At 39.7% G+C, this 22757-nt stretch overlaps 1 protein-coding gene across 1 annotated transcript in view; it reads right to left on the bottom strand.

The window, feature by feature from the left end:
• SCN10A (sodium voltage-gated channel alpha subunit 10) overlaps window positions 1-20761 on the bottom strand; it is a gene marked incomplete at both ends in the record, with an annotated part of 68534 nt that extends 47773 nt beyond the window's left edge. Inside the window, 7 exons of the mRNA XM_084247801.1 lie at window positions 2084-2144; window positions 2542-2760; window positions 4821-4912; window positions 5498-5626; window positions 16608-16688; window positions 19481-19608; window positions 20480-20761. Coding sequence (XP_084103927.1) covers window positions 2084-2144; window positions 2542-2760; window positions 4821-4912; window positions 5498-5626; window positions 16608-16688; window positions 19481-19608; window positions 20480-20761 — 992 coding nt within the window. The remainder of the gene's footprint in view (window positions 1-2083; window positions 2145-2541; window positions 2761-4820; window positions 4913-5497; window positions 5627-16607; window positions 16689-19480; window positions 19609-20479) is intronic.
• Window positions 20762-22757: the final 1996 nt, after the last annotated feature.

The raw sequence follows: 22757 nt of genomic DNA, 5'->3' as shown, positions 1-22757 counted from the left end.
CTATGTCATCTGTAGAACCCCACCATAGCTCGTATAACTCAATAGCTAACTGCTCAATAGATCAACAGTTAACTCTCTGAAAATTTAATGAGAACATGGTGGAAAGCTTCTTGCACTGTGCCTTCAGCATAGTAAATATAATATGTAAAATGAAAATTGAAATTCTTGTTTTTAACCTGAGACATTATCAAAAGGACAGCTTAGAATATGTGAAGGAATGCTGAAAATCATCAGATATTTCCTAGTACTTGCTCTTTACCCAGACTTTCTTTTAGGCCCGAGTGGAGGTCCACTCGGGCCTGGCTTCTCTGCAGCCCAGTGCAGGACCCAGGTTTAGTGCTTACAACATGCTCCTTTCGGGCTTACTCTGCCCATCGCCCTGAGCTGGCCTCTCTTTACCATCCCAACTCTATCCACCCCTTCTCCCCCTGACCAGGACCTGTAAGCAGAAGATCTGACCTCTCTTGGAACTGGGGGGGGGGGTTCATGAACAGATGCCATAGCTTTACTATGCACGTGCTTGGACTGCTGTGGTGCCAGCACCTTGAGAAATGCCATCATCCAGACAGGAAATGGGCATTGGCAGGGAGGCCCCTCTGTTTAAACTTAAGATAAAGGCCAGTGAATATGGACATCAGAACAACTCTTCCCCTGAGTCAAAGAACTAAATGGCAAGTGCATTTGTGAATAAAAAGACCAATGAGCCTATGCTGATCATATTCTCCCATTTGACCCCACCCTCAGGTCTATCTGAGATGGTTTTCCAAGTGGGCTGTTTAAGGCAAAATTCCATATGGGTTCCATACAGCTCCACTTGGACAACATGGGACTTTCAGTCACTCAGGGTGTGGGCCCATGAGAGATCAGATCTTCCATGTCCCCTCCCATGGAGGTGGGAGTTCCGTTACTTGAACTCTTTCTGCTCACATCTGCTCCAGTGGTCAAAGCTCTTTGTCTTACATTCTATGCTGCCAACTTGGGATGATCTCCATCCAAACCATCTCCTGTTTACCCAGCCTGGAGACATCGTGCCTGCCCTTCAAGGCTCACCTCGACTACCACATCCAGGAAAGTTCCCTTAACCTTCCTCATTACCTCTCTGTGTTTCTGTAGCTCATAGGGCCTCTAGCACAGCAATGGTTCTCCAGCATGTAGCACCTTTATGTATCTGCATCAGAGTTCATAAACTGGCTACTTGCAGGCTGAATGCTTGGAAAGCTAATTTGTTTGGCTCACAATATATAGACAGCTTCTGAAATTGGTAGCCAATGTTTATAGTTGGGATATGTCAAAGAAATACCTAAACTTTCTGTCTCTTCTTTTAAAATTTGGAATAATTGGAAGTAGTGGATCCATATTTCCACATGCCAAATGGAAGCTGGATAGAGCTGTTCCTCCTGCTTTTAAATAGGTCATCCAGCTTTATTGCCATGGCTCTTATATGACACACTCTTCTCATTGGTGGTTGTGTGTGACCTCTTTAAGAACTTGAAATTGCAAGTCTGATGTATGCTGCTTCTTCTCTTATGGGGACAATGAGGCCCACATGATGAAGTTGTAATGATTACATGTAGGTCATCTGACTCAAAACATAGTTAATAAATATTAGTTCATTTTTAGGATAGTTTGCTTGCACAAATGGCCACCATTGATCTTTTCCCTGTATCTACATCCTGTGCAATATGATGTTTCCGTTCCCCCATCAAGGGGCAGAATCTGGAATGGAATAGTCTCTGACTTACTTTAGTCAACAGAATGCAACAGAAGTGACATTGGGATAGTTCTAAGCCTAGGCCTCAATACACGTTGCATGCTTCTACTTTTTCTCTAGGATTCATGCATCTGTCATGAGAACAAGCTCAAGCTAGCCTCTGGGGGCTGAGACACCACATGGAGCAGAGACAAGTCACCCTAGTTGAGGCTATCCTAGATCAGCTGGTCTCTTCATAAATTCTGAGATGGTGGAAGCCATGACTTATTAATTTCTAGATCTTACTCAGGACCTGTGACCTTGTCTCTGTTCAGAAAATGCTGATAAGAAGAAGAAAGGACTGTTAGACTCTGTGATTGGTTGGGCACTCACCCTGAATCAGATCCATTACCGCACAGTAGTGGATCAGTAGTGCCTGGCTTTATGTAGAATTCTGCAAAATAAAGGAAGAGATGAAAGCTGCACATATAGTTATGAACCCTTTAATTCAAGTCTTGCAAGGTGGAGCAATACTTCCTTATCCTCTACTTGAGCAAAGCAAGTTTCCTCGGCTACATGCACCCTCTGGACTCATTGGGACACTTGCAAGGGGAAAAGTCCCATATGGGAAGAGCAAAGCTGAGCAGTGACTACAGCTGTAAACCACCCCCAGCAAAGGTGGAATGACTTGCCCTAGATTTATAGCTTATTTCCTTATAAAAGAGATATTGACAACAGAAAATAGAACCAAAAGTAAAACATAACTCAGGAGAAGTGTTTCAACAGAAGAGAGATATGAAAAATGTATATCTGTGCAGGTATGCAGGGATTCATACCCTTTCCTGACCCACCTTTGTCCTTATGGCAGAAATTCCACTCGAATGTTTCATTAGAGAAATTGGCTGTCTCGTTTAGGGCCGTGCAATTCCGGACACATTTGTTCTTGAGGTTGCCCTTGAAGAGCTGCAGTCCCACCAAGGCAAACACACTCAGGCAGAAGACAGTGAGGATGGTCACGTCGGCTAGCTTCCTCACCGAGTGGATCAGGGCCCCCACAATGACCTTCAGACCTGTGGGAAGAGAGCAGCGATGCTCCCACATGGATAAGGCACCACACTCAGAGCACACGCCTGTGCCTGCCATGCTTGCTTCTTAGCTGTCATACCCTCCTACTACATACAGGTGGGAAGTTACTATAAACTTTAGGGCTGTTTTAAGCCGGATCCTCATCTCAACTTTGTAATAACCCTGGGAGGCCAGCAGGCAGAGACGATTGTCCTATTGTAAATATGAGGCAATCAAGACCCAAACAAGGAATTTCTTATCATCTTAAGGCTAATAAATTCCTGATGATAGCAATTTTATTAGAAAAATAATGGTTGGATACCTACTATATTCCAGATATCTTGCTAGGCATAAGGAGACTAATCTCACTCAAGTCACTTGGCATTTGTTTTTCTGCATGCACCTCAGTTTTGGGAGGTAACTCAATACTGGGGACACAGGAACCTCAGTCTCTGTGTGTGTGTGTGTGTGTGTGTAAAGGGGAGGGGGAGGCAACATAGCAATACAGTGAGAACATGAGAGACACTGAGGTACAAACAGTATCTGAGAAAGAGCTATTTCAGAGTCAATCACAGTTGGCAACAGATATGGAGTCCCTGCATGTTTAAGGAGGGGTGGTTTGTTACTCTGCCAAAAGTTATCACCTTCTTTGGAAGCACAGCTTCACAGGTAGCAGAAAGAACCCTGGCCAGGGAAGCAGTCTGGAGTATACATTTGTCCTGTCCTTTTAACCAACAGAGAACCACTGTGCACAACGTGTGTGAGTCTCTGCATGAGGAACTGAGTGATGGTTAAGGCATGAAGAGTGTGTGGGGAAGTGTCTGACAATTGAGGAGAAACTCCACAGCACTATAGAATAGACGGACACACAGAGTCTGGAGGTGGGGATGGAGTAGTGTGGATGGTGGGGAAGTTGGGGAAGAGCAAGGAGTCTCTCTGAGGTGTCAAACACTGGTCAAGCCCTGAGGACAGAGTGTGAGCTGAGTAGAGAGAAGGAAGGATTCTCCTGATAGAAGCAGCAGCATGGCTGAAGGCTGGGAGGTGAGCAAAGGCATGCCATATTTGTGAAGCCACAAATATGTGAGGTGGACAGAAGAGAGAAATGAGACAGGAGAGGGTATGTGAACAGACCAGGGCAGACCCAGGGTCTTCCTGGCTAAGAGTGGTTGAGAGAGATACCATGTGGTAGAACCAACTACATATGGCATTGGCTATCCTCATGGAGAAGTTTGTCCAGTGACAGTTGGCAAAGACTTTCCAATTTTCCCCTACAAAACCAGTCATAGAGTGGTATAAATGGGCTCCCCTCTTGCATGAGTGTCTCTATTTTCCTGATGAGGGAACAGGCTCTCAGGAGTGAGGGAGAGGAGATACTCTGTCAAATCACAAGGGGAAAGTGTGGAGTCTAGTCTCAGTGGGCTATCTGGTGACCTCACCAGCTCCTCCAACAACCCAGTGGGGAGTGAGGAGTTCACCAGTCTCCTGGCGATGACAGAGACCTTGGAGGTCAGTAAGATGAGCTCTGGTGGGCTGGTTTTGTTCCTAAATCCTTTGTAACAAAGAATTGCCTGGTTCTTTGCTACTTTGGGAGTCCAAAGACAGGACTGAGCCTCAAATTTCCAGATCTCTGGAAATGGGAAAGACACTCACCAGAGTCTGGGGCTATCTTCTTCCTTCTTCCCTATCTCCAAGTTTATATCTTTAGTTTAAGGTACAAATGAGAATCCAACTGGAGTCTTGCCTGAACCCTACACCAAGAACATAAAATGAGGACATAATCTTCTTGGTATTTATCAGCAGCATGACCATGAGGTACTGTGGGCAGAGCACTGGCACAGGAAGTAAGATATTAGGTTTCCAGGTTATATTTTGCCTCTTACTAGTGATGAGGCTTTGAGCTTGTATATTCTACATTCTGGTCCCTAGTTTCTGTCTCATAAGTGGAGAAAAGAATCCTTACCCAGGAACCTCATAGGGCTCTATATGTAAAAATCCAAAGGAGGATATTAGGTCATGGAAACCCACATGTGTTCTGTGAATAAATGTGCTGGTTAAAGCAGCTCACCAGGGATCACAGAAACTGTTTTTAAAGCTCTGAGAACTCTGAACGTCCGCAGGCCTGAGATCCCTCGGAGAGCTTTTGCTTCACCAACGTATCTGTAGAATAAGAAGTTAATCAGCATCTCTGCAAGGAGAGGGCCCAGACAATGCATGCAGCACAAATAAGGACAATTTTCAGTAACATGGGCCTACGAAGGACCCAGAACAGACACTGAATTTAGTAGCACTTTTACATATAAACTGACACAAATGCTACTGTAATTATTATTGTATCTTTCAGAATGGCCCCTTTGCATTATGATCAAGGTGGCCTGGTGTGCCACATGATGGAGAGATATTCAAGCATGTAGGCTTGACTAACCATTCTCCTCAGACATTGGTTCCTCAAGGGAAGACCTTCACGTTGGGTAGGTTCAAGGCTGAGCTTTGTCTGATCCACTTTGAAAACCAGTTATCAGCTCAGACTTGGGGTCTCCAATTTCTCCCTGAGGATGTAGGGCTGACCCTAGAAAGTGACTCCCAATGCAACACTCCATGGCAAGAAGACCCCACATCGTGCAGTTCCAAAAGAGGAAGCTACATTGAGTTAAGGAAATACTTCAGACTGTGAACCTGGACGTATCCACAATCCTCACAAGCCCGAGGGGGACACACAGACACAACAGGGGGAGAAATACTTACGCCAGTGTAATGACACTGAAATCCAGCCAATTCCAAGGATCTCGCAGGTAAGTGAACTCATTCAGGCAAAATCCTCTTGCCAGTATCTTTATCAGGGCTTCAAAGGTGTAAATGCCAGTGAAGACATACCTGGGGGAGGAAGATGGAAAGGAGTATTGATGATGCCATGGAGAGAGCACAGAGGAGGACTGCTGTGGTTGTTCCAAAGGAAAAAGTGCAGACAACCTCAGCACAGTGGAGAAGGGGAGACAGTAAGGAGGCCAGAGGTAGACAGAGGAACTCACAGGAGTGATACAGGAGTGTGGGTGGGGAGGGATGCATGTGTCTGAGATGGCTGGTGTGTCTGCTCCTCTGAAGGCAGGCAGAGGGTAATGTCAGCCGAAGAACTACAACACGGTTCAGAACAAGGATCTTCCTGTTCCGTGTGGGCAAGGATCTTCCCTGCCCTGAAGGGGAGTTGGAGGCCTTTCTCCCAACCTGTTACGGCTGAAGATGTGGAAGGGGGTGAAGTTCTGCTACATCCCTCCTCTCCAAACTCCTCTACTTCTGTCTTGTCTTCTAGTACCAGCCTGCTGTGCTGGTGGGTGGATCTGACCTCAGTGATGCCAGTTTAAGAGCCATGTAAGGCAGGAATCAACTATCTGTCATGGAAGAAAAGAGCATCTAAATCCGCAAACATTTTCTCAGGAAGACGGATTCTGTTACAGGAGTCACTCGATGCAGCCCTTTTATTCTGCTGGGTATGTTGTAGGTTTTGACTTGAAGAGAGGGATTTGGAGCTGAAGTTAAAAGTAGGGTAGTATTGCGCCCGTGTTTACAATACCTCACTCACCCACAACAGTAGTTCCTGAACTCTCACAGGCTTCTGAACCAGCTGGAGGTCTTATTTAAACAGATTTGTGGACTTTGCCCCCAGGGTTACTGATTCATATACCTGGTACAGCCCAAGTGTTCACATTTCTAGCAAATGCCCAGCTGATACTAAAGTTGTTGGTTTGTATAAGTACCCTTTGAGAACCACTGACAAAGGGAATTAAGATTCACACAAAATCACACATAATTTTGAACACATTAGTTAAAAATTAAAAATGGCAGGACTTTTGATTAAAAATGGTAGATTGAACATACGTATTTACTGCCATCTTTTCTGGACTCCTTAAATGATAATAAAAGGATTTTTTTTTAAGACAAAGATAATGGAGAATGCAACAAGAGCATTTTGGAATCAGAGAGCAGATGGATGAGTGGTAACTGACAGAACAAACCCAACAAAACTTAAAGTTAAGCTGAAAGTGGGAAGTTCCCCTTAATGTAGAACTGCCCAGGACTTAGTAATGCTAAATACTTCCGAAAGCCAGGTTTGGGGAGATGTTGCCAAGTGTGGCTGGAAGGATAGGTTGAGAGTATTTATAAGAAGCAGTTGGATTTTCTAGATCCCACTTGCACCACCCAATCAGTAAGACTTTCCTGTATACTCTGCAAATAGATTGGACAGTCATTCTCTTAGGAGTTGAACAAAAGGAAGTGCATTGCATCCTGAGACAGACGTACAAAGGAAAAACATCATACTGAAAAGCAGACAACTTCCCCTGACACTCTATACCTCGAAGCCCCTCTGTTTCCTAGAAGCCCACGATGAGGGTGCATCTAATGCCAAAGACTAAATCAACCAAACAGGCAAAAGGAAAGAAAAAGAGATAATGTCAGGAACAGAATAAAGGTGAGGGAAAAAAAACTATCATTAATATTTTCAGAGAGTATTAAGACTTGAAAAGATAAAACAGAAAGCTAAAATAAGACCAACTAAAAGAAAAGAAAGTTGGAAAATAAAGATGTGATAGCAAAAGTAAAACATTAAAAGGAGAGCTGGAAATACTGTTGAGGAAATCTCACAAAAAGTGAAACAAAAGACTGGAATGGATAAGAGGTGTCAAAGAGTATGAAAAATAGAGAATCAGAACAATAGTATAATTCTGACTTATTAGAGATCTAGAAAGAAACATAGAAATAGACTGGAGGAAATGATCAAAGAAATAATTCAAGAAAATGCCCACAAACTGAAGGATCTTAGTAGTCAGCTGAAAATACCCAAAAGTGTTCAGGAAAATTAATAAAAAGGATCATATCAAGACATAAGATCACAAAACTTCAGACCATTATTCACAAAGAGAGGAGTTTAAGGTTTTTAAAAAATTTTTAGGGAGTGCACAACAGGCCACCTATAAAGGATTAAGAATCAAAATATCAGATTTCTCCATTGCATTGTTAGAGGTTTGAAGACAATGAAACATAGCTTTCAAATTTGGAGAAAAACAATTTCCAATCTAGAATTTCTTTTCTAGTTAAACTGTTAAGAGGAGGGTAGAATAAAGACAAGTACAGTTATGTTAAGTCTCAGAAAATTTACTTTCCATCTACTCTTCTAAGAAAGTAATTACAGGACGTGCTCCACCAAAATAAAGAAGAAACCAATAAAGGGCCTCCCTGGTGGCACAGGTGGCTGAGCGCCACACTGTGAAGCTATCCGCAGCCTCTGCGGTGCGGGTTCGATTCCCGCCGGCTGGCCAGCGAGAATCCCACATGGCGCAGAAGACCTCTCCTGTCGCGCCCACTGCTCCCTTCAGCAGTGTATTCAGTCAGTCTGCCTGTTCTGTTCCCCGCTCTGTCTCTGGTGAATCCTCTCACCTTCCCACGCATCTGGCCTGTACATCGGTTCTTGTATAAAGAAATAAATCTTTAAAAAAAAAAAAAAAGAAGAAACCAATAAAAAAGAAGGCATGGGATGCAGGGAACAGACAAATGGGAGCCAAAGGAAGTTAAAGAAGGAAAAAGCTCCACAAAAGAACTATGCTTCCGGCCTAGAGAACATCTAAACCAGATTGAGGCAGTAGAGGAAGACTCTTGAAGTGCTTTCCCCAAGAAAAACTGTAGCCAACAGATAAGCTGATGTATTTTAATAATTTAAGCAATAATCAATTCTCTGGGGAAGATTTTGGGAACAAATTATTGACATAGAAAATTGAGCAAATGAAGAAATAAAATCATTAACTATGGAAAAAACAAATAAGTTGTGCAAAAAGGAAATGTAATCAAAATATATGGCACAACACCGCTGTAATTACTATGTGCTTAGTAGCAACACTATTATTATATAATCACATGTGCAGTTAGACTGTGTACATATTGTCTGCTTTTTAAGCCAAAAATCATGACATAACTATAATGAGAAGATGCAGGTCATAGGAAATGAGTGTGTATAAGTGGACTCACTTCTTCTTCTTCTCCATATCAGGAAGCTAATAGAATATCAAAAGTGGGGAAAAAATAGTACTATGAGTATATTATTAGAGATAGGGAGATATCAGAAGAAAGAGGTAAAACAGCTAAAAGTGATTGCCTCTGGAAATACGGGATTAGGGGTGAGGAGATGAGAAATAGGAAATTGCTGTTTTTGTTAGAATCGCTATAGAACAGTGTGACCTTTTAAACCATGAACCTGTATATCTTAAGTGAAAGTAAAAATCAAATTAAAAAGTGAATAACAGTGATATTTTTTCATATCTGTGAGAGAAGAAAAAGTGCTTGAAATCACTCATGAAGAAATCTATATCTGGCTGGATAGCTGCTTGAGCTGTCAGCTTCCCTATCTTGGTTTCCCCCCACTCTTTATGTTTTCTAAATTAGAAAATCTTAACTCAGAATTACAGGTTGTTGGCAAGCTTTGATGGATCCTTCTGACTTTTCAGATCAAAAACAGACCAGAAATTATGAAGAGAATTCTTTGAAAAGGGTACTTTCAGCAGAGCACCCGTGGGAGCACGCTGAAAGCTCAAGGTGGAGGGTCTCGACTTGGGAGGCAGTTGCTGATGGTATCAGAGCCACTCTGGTGTCATTTGGCTCAGAAGGCATTTCCACATGTTCAGTTGCAGCATTTGGAGGTGATTTTTTAAAACGGCAAAGGCAAATCCTAAATGTTTTTCCTGATGCATAAAGAAAATCATTAGGGGTTGCGAAAAGTCAAACTCTCCAACTCTGAACCTCTTGCACTGCCATTCAGCTTTAAGAAATTCTGGAGTCTAGTCATTCAAAAATCCTACTATTTAGGCACTCAAGTCAAAGAGCCACACTATTCAAAATCCTGACTGTATTGCTGAGACACACCTCTGCAAAGTCTGTGTGCTTGTATTCAAAGAACAGGTGCTTAAAAAAATTCCTTTCTCTTTGTAAAACACTGAAGCCTTTCTTTTTGTTTGTTGGTTTGTTTGCCAGTCAATAATCAGTGTGGGAATGCAATCTCCACAGAGGTACAGAAGTACAAGAATAACCTTGTACTCACTTTTTGTTTCAGCCCTGTAGGCTAAGAAGACATGCACTAAGTGGCCACGATCAGTTTGTATTCATAACTTCCCCTCTGTCTCTCAGTGGTCATTCCAGCCGAGGGCAAGCTATGTCTTCTCTGCTGTTTACCCGGGAAAAGGTCTGTACTGCATTGGAAGCTTTAATTTGTATAGTGAGGCCTTTCCCTGCTGACTATGGGACAGGAACTGCTTCAGTATCAATTCAATTTTTTTTTTCAATTGTGGTAAAATTTATGTAACAAAATTTGCCACTTGAATCATTGTTAATTATATGATTTAGAGGCACAAAGTAATGCACAATATTATGTCACCACAACCACTGTCCATCTCCAGAACTTTTTCATCATCCCAAACAGAAGTTCTGCACTCATTAAAAAAACCAATCTCCATTTCTCCCTCTCCTAACCCTGGCAAGCCTTAGTCTACCCTCTGTCTCCATGAATTTGCCTATTGTGGGTACCTCATAGAAGTGGAATCCCACAGTATTCATCCTTTTATGTCTGACTTAACTTACCAAGATAATGTTTTAAAGGTTCATTCACTTGTTTAGGAAGTTTGCCAGATACCAAATTAATATCATTGATATATCTTAGCAATAAAAATAAACATTTAAAAGGGCAAACCAAATGAAAATGTGGAGGGATAAAATTTGTAAGAACTTTACAGAAGACATTATAACATGTTATGGAAGAGTATGAAAGAAGGCCTATATAAATCCCACCATGTTGATGTGTAGGAAGTCTCCATATTATAAATGTGAGTCGTCTTGTGAAGTGTAAAGAAACAGGAAGAACTAAGATAACTTTCAAGAAGACAAAAAAGGAGAGACATTATGATCAACCAGGTCAGATCTTAGAAAGCATTAAGACCAGTGTGGAGTTGACTCAGAGAGGGACAGGTAGGTAGATTATTGGGCAAAAAGACTTCAGTATGTTTGGGAATCTGGTGCAGGAAAGAGGTACTAGAAGGAATCACGTGGAAAATGATCTATTTAAAATTTTGCTGGGATAATCCACATGGAAATATATTAGAAGCCTATCTCATATCAGGCATATGCATAAACACACACACTTTACACACACACACAAGCAACATCTCAGAAAATGAAGTATCTAAATGTAGAAAGAAAAATTATGACTATTAGAAGGAAATACAGGAGAATATCTTTATGGAATACTACATAGCAATAAAAAATGAATGAACTAGATCTACATGTATCCATTTAGACAAATCTCAAAAACACAATATTGCTTTTTTAAAACATCAATTAAAATATGCATATAATATGGCATAATAAAAAAAATTGAATAGCGACAGAATAACATTTTCCACATGCAGTGCCAGACATTCATTCCTCTATTTGCCATAGGTACAACAGTATTTCAGCTGTTCTTTTCCAGCTAAAAAAAAAAAAAAACAGTTATCTTTCCTATGTGCCTTTTCCTGCAACCAAACTGCTGTATCTGGTCAAATGCATCCCCAGAATCTCAGCATACTTAGTGATGTATGTCCAAGGGCCATCAAAGCACCCTTTCAATAATGCTCTGAGGATGCAGGTAATAGGGAAGTTCTATTCTGGTCACTTAATATTTTTTGCATGGCTGAACTTTCCCTCTTCTGCTGGGGCCCACTCTGGCATATTGCTCCCCACTTCCTCCCTCACTTGCAATAATTTAATTTTTACTCAAAAATACACAGCATGATCTATGTGGCCCCAGTTTATCCAAGGACATTTGCTCTTCTTCTGGGCTCCCAGCAACATAGTAAACAACCAGTGACTGTTATCAGTTTGCCTTTCAAAAATAAAAATTGGAGTCTAGTAATTCCCATGAAGCTGAGGATGCTGAGCATCACCGGATGCCTGTCACATAAAAACATTTCTAGGATGAGGCCCAGACAGATAAATTTTTCTCTTTAATATTTTTTCAAAGTGTGTTTAGAAAGGAAACAGTATCCACAATTATCACAAAATCTGATAAAGAATGGATTTAATAATTAGTAGGAATTAAATGGGTAAAGCTTTGGGAAACAATTTGGTAATGTCTCAAAAATTAAAATTGTGCACATCCTTTTTATCCAGCAATTTCACTTCTAGCAATTCAGCTACACATTTCTCCACAGTATGTTTATAAAGATATGCATGTATGATAGTCACAGAAGAACTATGATGACAAAATATGGGGATGATGTTGATTAGGAGCAACATAAGTGTTTGTCAATAGAATAATAGTTTAATAAATTTTGTTTCATCCATGTGAATATAATCTATTGAATCATTTTTACAAGACATGTTCTTGGAATATTTATCAAATCTCTAGATTTATTTGGCTAGCACTAACATTTTAACAATAGTAAATCTTCTAATCCATTAACACTAGATATCCTTAAATTTAAGAGACTTTAAAATTTCTCTCAATAACATTTAATCATTTTTCAACATAAAGGTCTTGTCCATAGCTTTTATAACAGCTTTTGGGTTTATTAATTCTACTGTTTTTCTATACTTATATTTTTCCTTTTAAATGATTAATTTCTTCTTTCTGTTCTTATTTCATTTGTTTTACTGTTCTTTCTTTAGCTTCTTGTTAGGCCCTTAAAGAATTCTTTTCATTTTCTGCTGACAAAAATGTTTTATACTTTGATGCTATGAATTATCCCCCGAGCACGTCTTCAACTGCACCCTCTAGGTTCTGATTAAAATGTTGTTTTTTGTTTTTTTTTATTTTTCATTCCTAGAAAATCTTTTAGCTTGAATTTTTGAAAAGGGGTTTTTGAAATTACCAAATGGAAAAGTCTCTCTTCTCTTTCTGATTTTGTTATTATTTGTTGCTATATTTTCTTATTTCATTGCAATGTGATCAGAGAATGTTTTCTCCCTTATTTTGACTTTTTTGGGCTTATGGAGGCTTTGTTGTGGTTTAATATTTAGTCAATTTTATGGTCATTTGAAAAGACAGTTTTGTTTACTGCTATCCTCGATTTTTCAGGGACTATAGTTTGACATATACATATTAGATATAGCTTATTAATTATGTTATTGAGGTCATCTATCTCTCTGTATACACTTTGATGTATTTGATCTATCATAGGTTAAAAGATGATATATTTTCCTAATCCTACAATGTTTTTGTCTATCTTTATACTCCCAATTTTTGATCTGTGAATATTATTTGTTGCAAAGATATACATTATTGTTAATGGATTGTCTAGCATGATGAAGAGTCATTTTCTCCCATCTAATGATTTTTGGCTTAAATACTAACTTCTCTGATAAGAGTGTGGTTCCTATTCTCCTCTTTACCTTTGCTTAAAACTACTCTTTAATTTTTGCCTTTCGGTATCACTTTGAACATTACACTGTATTTTTTTTATTCAACATAGTTTTGGATATTGCATTTTTATATAATAAACATTTTAAAAAATAAGTGAGTCTAACCCTTTTTTATTGACATATTTCTTTGGTCTTACTTTGCTTATATTACTTTATGTTCTGAATTGAATCATTTTAAAAATATTTCATTACTGGTATGTCTTATTTGCTTTATATTTTGTGTACAATTCTGAATTCAGAAGAGCTTGTATTTTATTTCTCGTAGTTGCCTTTTTTAAGTATAAATGTATAGTTACAATGAAGATTATGCAATACATTGCCCTTAGTGCAGTTTCTTTAAACAATATCTCATTTCCATTTGACAATTCTCCTTTCATTCCCCTCTCTTTTATCCATCATCTGATTGTACTTAATAATCGTGCTTACCTTTGTACTGTTAAGTATAATTGTTTTCCATTCCTTGATTTATCAACTTTAAAGAACACTCAACCTTTTGCGATCGCAGAAGCAGCAATAAGTGAGCATACTCTGCTCCCACATTCTTTTCTCTTTCTGCTCCCAATTTTTGCTACTTGTATTATGACAACATTTTCACGGCCTCTGGGATTTTAAGGGGTAAGTCTCTGATCCACTTTTAAAATTCCTCTCTGCACACACAGTGGTTTAACAAGCCAGGATCTGCTGAGTCATTCACGGTCCTCCACCCACCTAAGGTCCTCTGAAATTGTTTTGACATCTTTTGTCCTCTGAGCTCGCCTTTCTTCTTCTCTTTGTTCTTGTGTGTTTATACTCTTCTTATTCCCATGCTGTCATTTTATTGGCATTTTGAGAGGGTATGGATAAAACATATGCATGCTATCTTCATTTTTAACAAGAACCCCCGAATAACTCTTTATTTTGAGGGAAAATGATTTGCAGTGAAAGTTCAAAAGAAGGATGAAAATTTTACATGTTATATGATCTCAGTCATCTTGATGGAGACTAAGAGTAGAAAATTTAGGATGGAGGTGTCACAAGACCAGAAACTGGAGGTGGAGGTAGAAATGATTAATATGGCTATTAAACCAGCTATAGAAATGAAAACTCCTTAGGCCCAACTGCTATGTATATAGCTGGTACCAAGTATCACATGCTATAGAAAGTATCTGGAGGCACAGACCAAAGGTGGGGATCCAGAGTTTGAGGGCCATTATAGAGAATCACTGGTCCTTACACATCGACCTAGTCATGCTCTAGAAATAATTAATTTAACAATAGATAACAATTCTACAAAAGACCCATCCCCAAAAGAACACTATGTCAGAACAATTTCTGTGCTGGAAAAAGGCAGCTGTCCTGCTCCGGACACTTTGCAATTCCTCTTTTCCTAATAATCCTGTCCTTTTAAAATGTGACCTTTGCTTGCCTGTGTCTGTGCAAACGTCTCCCAGGTAAACCTGCCATGTGCCCCTGAAAGGGGAATTCTGCTGGAACTTGTCAGAGGCGACCCAAGGAGCCCGCTCACTAAACCCAAAACCTCATCAAATTAAAGACATCATTCTTATAGGTAAACCTTTTTCCTTCTAAAAACGATGTCTTTTTTTTTTTTCACAAAGAAACTTAGATCTTAATCCACTTAGAAGTGATTCTTGTATGTACAATCTAATTTTTCTTTTGGGGTTCTTTATTCTGCAACATCGTTATTGAAGACAGTCCTCGCCCCACTATTCCACAGTGCTACCTAATGTCTGTATGTGTATCAGTCAGGCTATGAGCTGACTATTCCCCCATATCCCACCCTACCATCGATTGGACTAATCATACATCAGTGGCACCTAGTTTCCATTATTGGAGTTTTATAGCAAATCTGATGTCCTATAGAGCAAGTTCTTTTTTCTCACCTCATATTTTTTCTTTAAAAATGTCTTGGCTGTAATTTGCTTTTTCCATTTTCATATAAGTTTTAAAGTCATTTTGTCAAGCAGCAGTTTTTAAAAAACCTGTTGGGGGTTTTGATTGGAATCACATTCAATTTATTACTCATTTTGGGGAGGAATATGCTTTCCTCCCCAAAGATCATCACTTGTTGGGTTTCCTTTAATACTATTCAATATTAAAAAAATTCTTCTTAGAGAACTTATTCAACTATGATAATCTTATTTATAGATACTGGATATTTTAAGATACAGTGCAAATGGTAGATTAAAATTTTTCCTATTATGTTCATTGCTAGTTTATAGATATACAGTTAATTTATGTATGTTAATTTGTGTCTAGTTACCATGTATTATACTCTTATTAATTCTAATCATTTAATTACATTGGTTATAATATATACAACCATGATATCTATAAATCATGGCATCTTTGGTGCTTCTTCTCTTATTCTGGCACCTTTTCTTTCTTTCCCTTGCCTTACCACACTGGTTAGAATCTCCTTTACGAATTGATAGAACTCATGAAACAGCCTTTTTTCTTCTGAGCTCAAAGAGAAAGCTTTTCATATTTCACAATTAAGCATGATACTGGCTACTTTCTTTAAAGTGGGTATCCATTATTAGAGTAAAGCAATTGCCTTTTATTCCCACTTTTCTAAGTGTTTAAAATCATAAATAGATATTAAACTCTTTGATTTTTCTGCATCAATTAAAATGATAACATGATTTCCTTCTTCATTGACAGAAAGAACATTTCCTTCTGTGGCATTTATTATTGTCATAGACAGCAAAAAATAATAATAAATACATACATGAAGTTAGAAAAAGAGAACATTCTACACAGCTCCTGATATTTTAGTAAAGGCATAACAGGCTTGAGCTGGGGCCGAGGCACCTCTCCCAGATGAACTAGTGCAGGATGTTTTTGGAAAAGGCCCTAAATTCTGAAACTATAAAACAGGGAAAATCATCTCAGGAATATTAAGATCACTTTGAAGTATATGAGCCATGATTAAACAGTTTTATTCATGGCTAATTTTTGGAATATGTCCCAGAACTACTTGTTCTTAATTCTTTCCCAATTTTGCTCCTGCTGCTCTTTCAGAGCAGGCCTTCCTGAAACTTCATTCATGTGTGTGACCAGCAGGTGAATGTGTGTTTATGAAGGAGAGGGAAGCCCATCTGTCCAGGCCACCACAGACCAATGAAATCACACCCTCTGGGGCTGAGACCCAGGCATCAGCATTTTTTAAAAAAAGTCTCCCTAGGGGATTCCAATGCTCAGGCAAGGTTGGGAACCACCGATCTATAGCTCTTCAAAGTTGAAAGTCATATGTGCTTTTATGAAATAAATCCACAGAGAAGATAACTAAATAGCACAAAGTCAGATAGATAATAGGATTCAGAATTATCCAAATGGAGACCTGAGAAAATAAATTAGTCTACCAAGTGAAGGAAGAAAATAGAAAAAGTGAAGACACAAGAATAACAACAGAGCTACTCACTCGATTCTCCCTGCACTCTCACTCTGTGTCATGTACACACAATTGATCAAAATAGTGACTGTAATAAATACACTGAACCATCTGAGAGGCCTGTGTTAAGGAAAAGCTGAGCATCATCGTGTCATCTAGGATCACCTGGATGGTTGATTGAATGATTGAACGATTAAATTCATAATTCTTAGTCATATAACAACCACTAACATTTACTACGTGCCTACCCTGGGCTGACTACTTCATCTACATTATTTCTAATGCAACCGATCTACAGGTGGATATTACATCTGGAGTAGAGAAAACAGGCTGACAGAGTTTAAATCACTTTTCCAAGTTCATCGAGCTAGTCAGCCATGGTGCTGAGACATGAACTTACCTCTCTTTCTGCTCTGAAGTCTTCACTTCACTATGCAATTTGGCTGGGAGTTTCGTTCAGCAAATGTCTCTTTTATTCACAAAGGCAAGGTTCAGGGAAGGACTACAGCTTTCATGGGAGTTAGTTATAGTGTTTTCCTAACTTGGTTGAAAGCAGTCACAGGGAGGAAATAGACTCTGGCTAAGAGTGATAGGAACGGAGGACACAAGAAAGGGAACCCTCCCTCAGGGAAAAATCCCAAATAGAATTAGGCTGTAGCGAAGGACAAAGAAAAGCCATAGAGGAAAGGCTGAGAGGAGAGGTTGGGGAAGGGGATTTCCAGAAGGGGAAGGAGACACTGAGGAGGAAGGCCAGTGGAGAAGGGGGAATTGATGGGAAGAGCTGTTGGTGTGGATAGTCTAAAGATAAATTTCTCCCACTGGACATTTTTCTCAGGACTAACCGGTTCCCTAACAATCACTTTCTGAAGAAAAACAAAGCCTGACAATAAGCTTGACCTGCAGAGAGACAGTGAACTGCTCATCTTTCATATTTTCAGTTGGAGCCCAAGTATTTAAATCTATTTTAGTTTTCTGTAAAATGCCTTTAATGTGCCCCATTGTACAGTTACTTAGAAACACATCTATTTTAAAAAGGGAAATTCTACTAATTAAGCCACATTTTCCTGTTGATTTGCAATTAAATTAAGAAACGTGTTCACATGGGGGGAAATGTTAACCCAAGGATTAAATTAAAATCATATCTCCAATTGCACAAACCTTTAAAATAATATGACATATTAGGTACGAGATCACATGTGGAAACATCCATAGAACATTTAGTTAGAATTATAATTTTGGTGAAATATTAATAACAACACTGACAATTTCATCCCATGAAGAGTATCTTTGAGGGGTTAAATCTACCTAGTTCATGAGATTTAAATACATAAATGCAGACTTTTGTGAGGAGAGCTTCAAAAGCTTTCCTAATTGTGACTCCACCAAGCAATTATTTACCCATCAACTCTCAAGATGAAAAGGATATTATTCACTGGTCACTTTTTTAAAAGGGAATTTTATATCTAATTAGCTGTTTCTTACTAATCTAGATATAATCCAATGAGGATGCATGGAAAGAAGTTTGTATATTTTCTTATTTTCTTTATTTAAAATTTTTATGTAATTGTATATATTAGATAACCTACTGAGAGAATAAATTACCCTAATTCATTTCCTTTTAGCTGCCTGCTTCCTTATTGTTGATACTGCTCTGCAGAAAGTGCAGGCTCCACCACTTATCAAACTGTGTGCTATTGGACAATTTATTTAATGTTTCTCAGTGTCAGTCTCATCATCTATAAAATGCACATGCTAATCCTTTCTTCAAGGGTTCCTCTACCTTCATCAGTGTTGATGCTTATTTAGCATTTGGTATTTAGCAAATGGGAGTCTGCTATTTCATTAAATATCTTTCTGTAGAATCAGAAAAGCCAAGACTGATTTAAGAAAATATAATTCCCCAGTGGGAATTGGCCATAAAGAATTAATATGTAAGGGGGGAATGTAATGTAACTTCATTAAGCAGGACATTTTCATGCTGAGAAGTCTGTGTCAGGGCTACCAGCTCACTGGGAGCTGTCCAGCAATCCAATAACATCCCAGCTTTGGGGAGGGAGCTCCTTTTACTAGAGTCTCCTAAGAAGGGGTTGGATACCATCTGTCAGGCAGCTGAGGCAAAGCTTTGCTTTCAAATCAACCTCTGAAAGCCAGGGCTGAATTTGTCATTGGGATAGTCACCAAGTAAGATCTTTGGAAACCAAGCCAAAGTATCTTTATTGTATTAGTTTGTCTTGCTTTGGAAAAAAAAAAAAAAACAAACGAAAAACTAAAGGTAGCTTCTGAAACTACCTGAAGTAGTTAATACATATAGGCATTTGACCAAGGTGCCTTTAATGCAATTGCATGAATTCAGGTTACTGACATTTTTAACCTGCTTGCAGTTTGGGGATACCTGGTGGTGTTGGCAGTGCCTTGTGATGAATACGGTCCCATTGTGATGATCTACATTCCTCCCACTGTAGCTGCTCTCACTGTCTTCTGGGAGGTGCTGTCCTGTTGCTCAATAAATAGCCCCTCTTCCACATGGCTAGGGCACAGAGTATCAAACCTTGTCTAGCTCATCTGGCCAAAGAACCTTAGGGGCCTCTTACCAGTTTTTATATTATACAGTCCACATTCCATGGTGAGAATGTACACAGGTGCATCAGCAAACTCCCCTTATAAAGAGGACATTTTTCAAATTGTGCACCCATGGGTATATCCAGACTAGTCTGGGTAAACCCAAATCCACTTGTGAGGCCTCCTCTGTCTTGGAATAGTAAAGTCACAACCACTTTTCCCCCCATTTAATGGCCTTAATGTTTCAGGCTTCAATTGAAGGAAGGCTTTTGCTAACCTCTAAAGAAGGTACTGGACACAGTGGACAAAGGCCTGATTCTGACATATGGAAGAGACAACTGTACAAAGGATATGAATGGACTGATACTTTGATGGCTGTTCTTCTGATCGGGTTGAAAGGACTTAACAACCACAGGGCCCGAGTAGCACTGAACCGGGAAATGGTCCTCCCTTTGTTCAGCACCATGAATGTCTAAAACAAAACAAAGCAAAACAGAAGGACCTCCAGTGAGAAGCGTGTATCTCACACAGACATATTTTTGAGCATGAGCGGCATCATCAGCTCATGAGCTGTGACGGCCAAATGGAAGGGCAGAGAGAGAAGACTGGGGACCAAAAGCCATATCCCCACCTTCCCAGCACAACCCGCAGCCCGTGTCTGACTGTGCATTAAGATGAGCCCACTGAGAGTGCCTGATGGACAGAAGTATGTGCATATATGTGTGTGTCTAGATGCATATCTGTGTGTCTATATTATTAAAGATCAAAATCAAGAAAATGAAACACATAGGAATGTACAAGCATACAATTTAGTAGCCTGCTATACTGATGTTATCCTTACCAATAACCTTGACTTTCACTATTGTATATTTGCAAGAGAATGTGAGAAAGATAAATGACATCTAAGAATATTATGGTATAATTTTGACCTCTTGAACCCACTGAAAGGGTTTTGAGGACCCCTCTGAGGACCACTGGCTTAAATCATCCTGATTTCTGTCCCACCTATCCCACCTACCCCTAGCTTCAAGTTCCATGCTCCCCACTTGCAAACAGAGCACATACATGAAGGTCGTAGGCTGGAGCTCATTCAAGGGAATAGCCACTTCACCCAAAGCACTCCAAGACAAAAGCAATCATGCTTTTAGGATTTGGATTTAATTAACCTCTACTATTAATACCATACAGATGAGTGTCAAAGATGTGAGTTAAGTCTATTGTTCATTAACTGAGTCTAGCTCATGGCAATATCACCCAGGGTGCCGTAGGACTCTCTGGGCTGGGTGGGACAAAAGACTTCCTCTCCCAGAGCTGAGAGCAATGTTCCAGCCAGGAGGCCTTACCCGGTATGTGCTGTAGAAGGGGTCCAGGTCCTCCAGGGGCTCCCCAACCAGTTCTGCTGGGAGCTCACCATAGAACTTGGGCAGCTGGTTGCAGGCTTTCAAGTCCAGTTGGGGCCGAGGTTTCTCTTCTTTGCTCTTTAGCTGCCTGAACTTCTGCTTGACTTTGCTCTGCTTGTTCTTTGTTCCCTGCTTGGCAGCAATTCGCTTTTCAATCTCCAACAGGGACTCGGGAGTGAATCGACGGAAGTTGGTAGTTTCCAGGGACCCAAAGGGGAATTCCATCTTCTCATTCTTCTTCAGAAAGAATTCTTAGGAGAGTGAACATAACCACAGAGAGGTAACAGCCTGCCCCTGGCCCTCTCCCTCCCATTCCTCACATCTGGCTTGCTAGAACAGCTCCCCCAACACCCCTTCTGTTCCTTCCTTAACTCAACTCCTCCCAGAGTCCCACCCTTTCTGCAGTATTGTCAAGGGTGGCTATTTATTCCATGCTGTCCAGTACCTCTTCATGAACTTCTAAGTCATTGCTCTTTCATCTTTCACCATTTTCATTTCATCATTTTGTAACATACCAGCCCCACCACCACACTGAGCTATACTGCCCTCTCTCCTCATTTCAAACACTACTGAGCTCCAGGCACTCTCCTGTACTCACCTAAGACTTTGGTTCCTGGTCTACTTTATCTTGAGTTTCATCCCACTTTCTGACCACAGCCTTTTATTTATTGATATATTCCAACATTTCTTCTCTTACTGAACTCCATTTGGATCTCCAGGCTAATTCTCATTGTCCATATCTGAATATTCCTCTTGATATCCAGATCAGATACCCAGAGTCCACCATTTTGACCACACCCTTGCCCTTATCTTTATCTCCATCCTCATCCTAAATACCAAATATAGACCAATATAGATGAATCTAATTCATCTTTCTCTGAATCTGGGTTCCTGATGGGGTGATGAAGAACATCAGTACTGCCAAGAATCATGGTTTCTGAGCCAGTGGTTTCTTCTAGTCTAATATCTTTTCTGTCTTTTCCCTATTACCCCTTGCAGTAAGCCAGTGACCATTTCCCTTGTTCCTGGAAAAAACACAATTTCTTCAACTTCATGCCTCCAAACCTCTGACTTACCTGCATCTGCACCTTCTTTTCCTCTCTCCTTGCTGACAGTAGGGAGGATATTATCTCTCATTCTGCTAAGAACATTCTTTCCCTCTGCTTTGGGTCTTATCTCCTCATGACGTCACTCTGCTATCCTATTTGTTTACTCTTTCTTATTATCATTTTCAGATTCTCAAATCTCCTTCAACTTAAAACACTTTTACTTGATACACAGCACATCCAGATCTTCCTTCTTCTCTCCCAATCTCTACTGAGTTTCATGAAGAGCTCTCGTCTCTCTCCCTAGTAACTCTTTAGGATGAACACCTTGTCTTCTCTGTCTACTATCTCAAAAGAAAATCCTCCTTGTGAGAACAACAGAGACCTTCTTGTGCTCATTTGAGGGGAAACTTCTCAGTTCTTATCTTGACTGTCTTAATGTCCATTTTGGCCACTTCTTCCTGGAAACACACATTCTCTTTTCTATTGCTGTGATACATTCTCTTGGACTAACTAATTTCCTCTCTCTCAATATCCTATTCCTTATTTTCTCCCATATATAGTGGTGAATCTTGGCACCCTATGGTCTTTTCTTATATTTTTTGAATAAATGACAGTAACAATAACATAAGCAGTACTTATAACAGTCCACGTAAAGCCTGGCTTCTTAACTTGGATTTCTAAATCTCAATGACTGAGCAGTTTCTAAGAGGGTATAAAAATTAACTAAATATATAAAACAGATAACAATTTGTAATTTCTCAGGCTACATAAATAACTTTGATATGTCATTGATTAAGATATGTGGTGTACAAAGGCCATAAGACTCAGGGCTGCTAAATGGAAAGAAATGTGAATAAAGATGCAGATAATAGGCTGAAGGTCCTTTCTCCCAGCTGTTCTCAGTAGGAAAAATATTTCTTTGATCATGCAACAGACTGAGGTGATCAGAGATGGCCAAGGCTCATGAGAAGAATTATTTAAATCATCAATGCACAGAAACATCAACAGTGGGCATAATTATATTTAATTCCCATAGAAACCCTGAAAGTAGATAGAAGGTATTTTCTTACCTACAAGAGAACCAAGAACCAATGAGGGACTGTGCTTCCTATAGGTTATAAATATTCTAACTGGGCTGAATGTCTTGTCTCTGATTCTTTTGATTCCATATC

This window comes from Talpa europaea, assembly GCF_964194135.1.
Source record: "Talpa europaea genome assembly, chromosome: 11".
Taxonomy (NCBI): Eukaryota; Metazoa; Chordata; class Mammalia; order Eulipotyphla; family Talpidae; genus Talpa; species Talpa europaea.
Note: the sequence above shows the minus strand (reverse complement) of the source record. Positions and strands in the feature narration are given on the sequence as shown.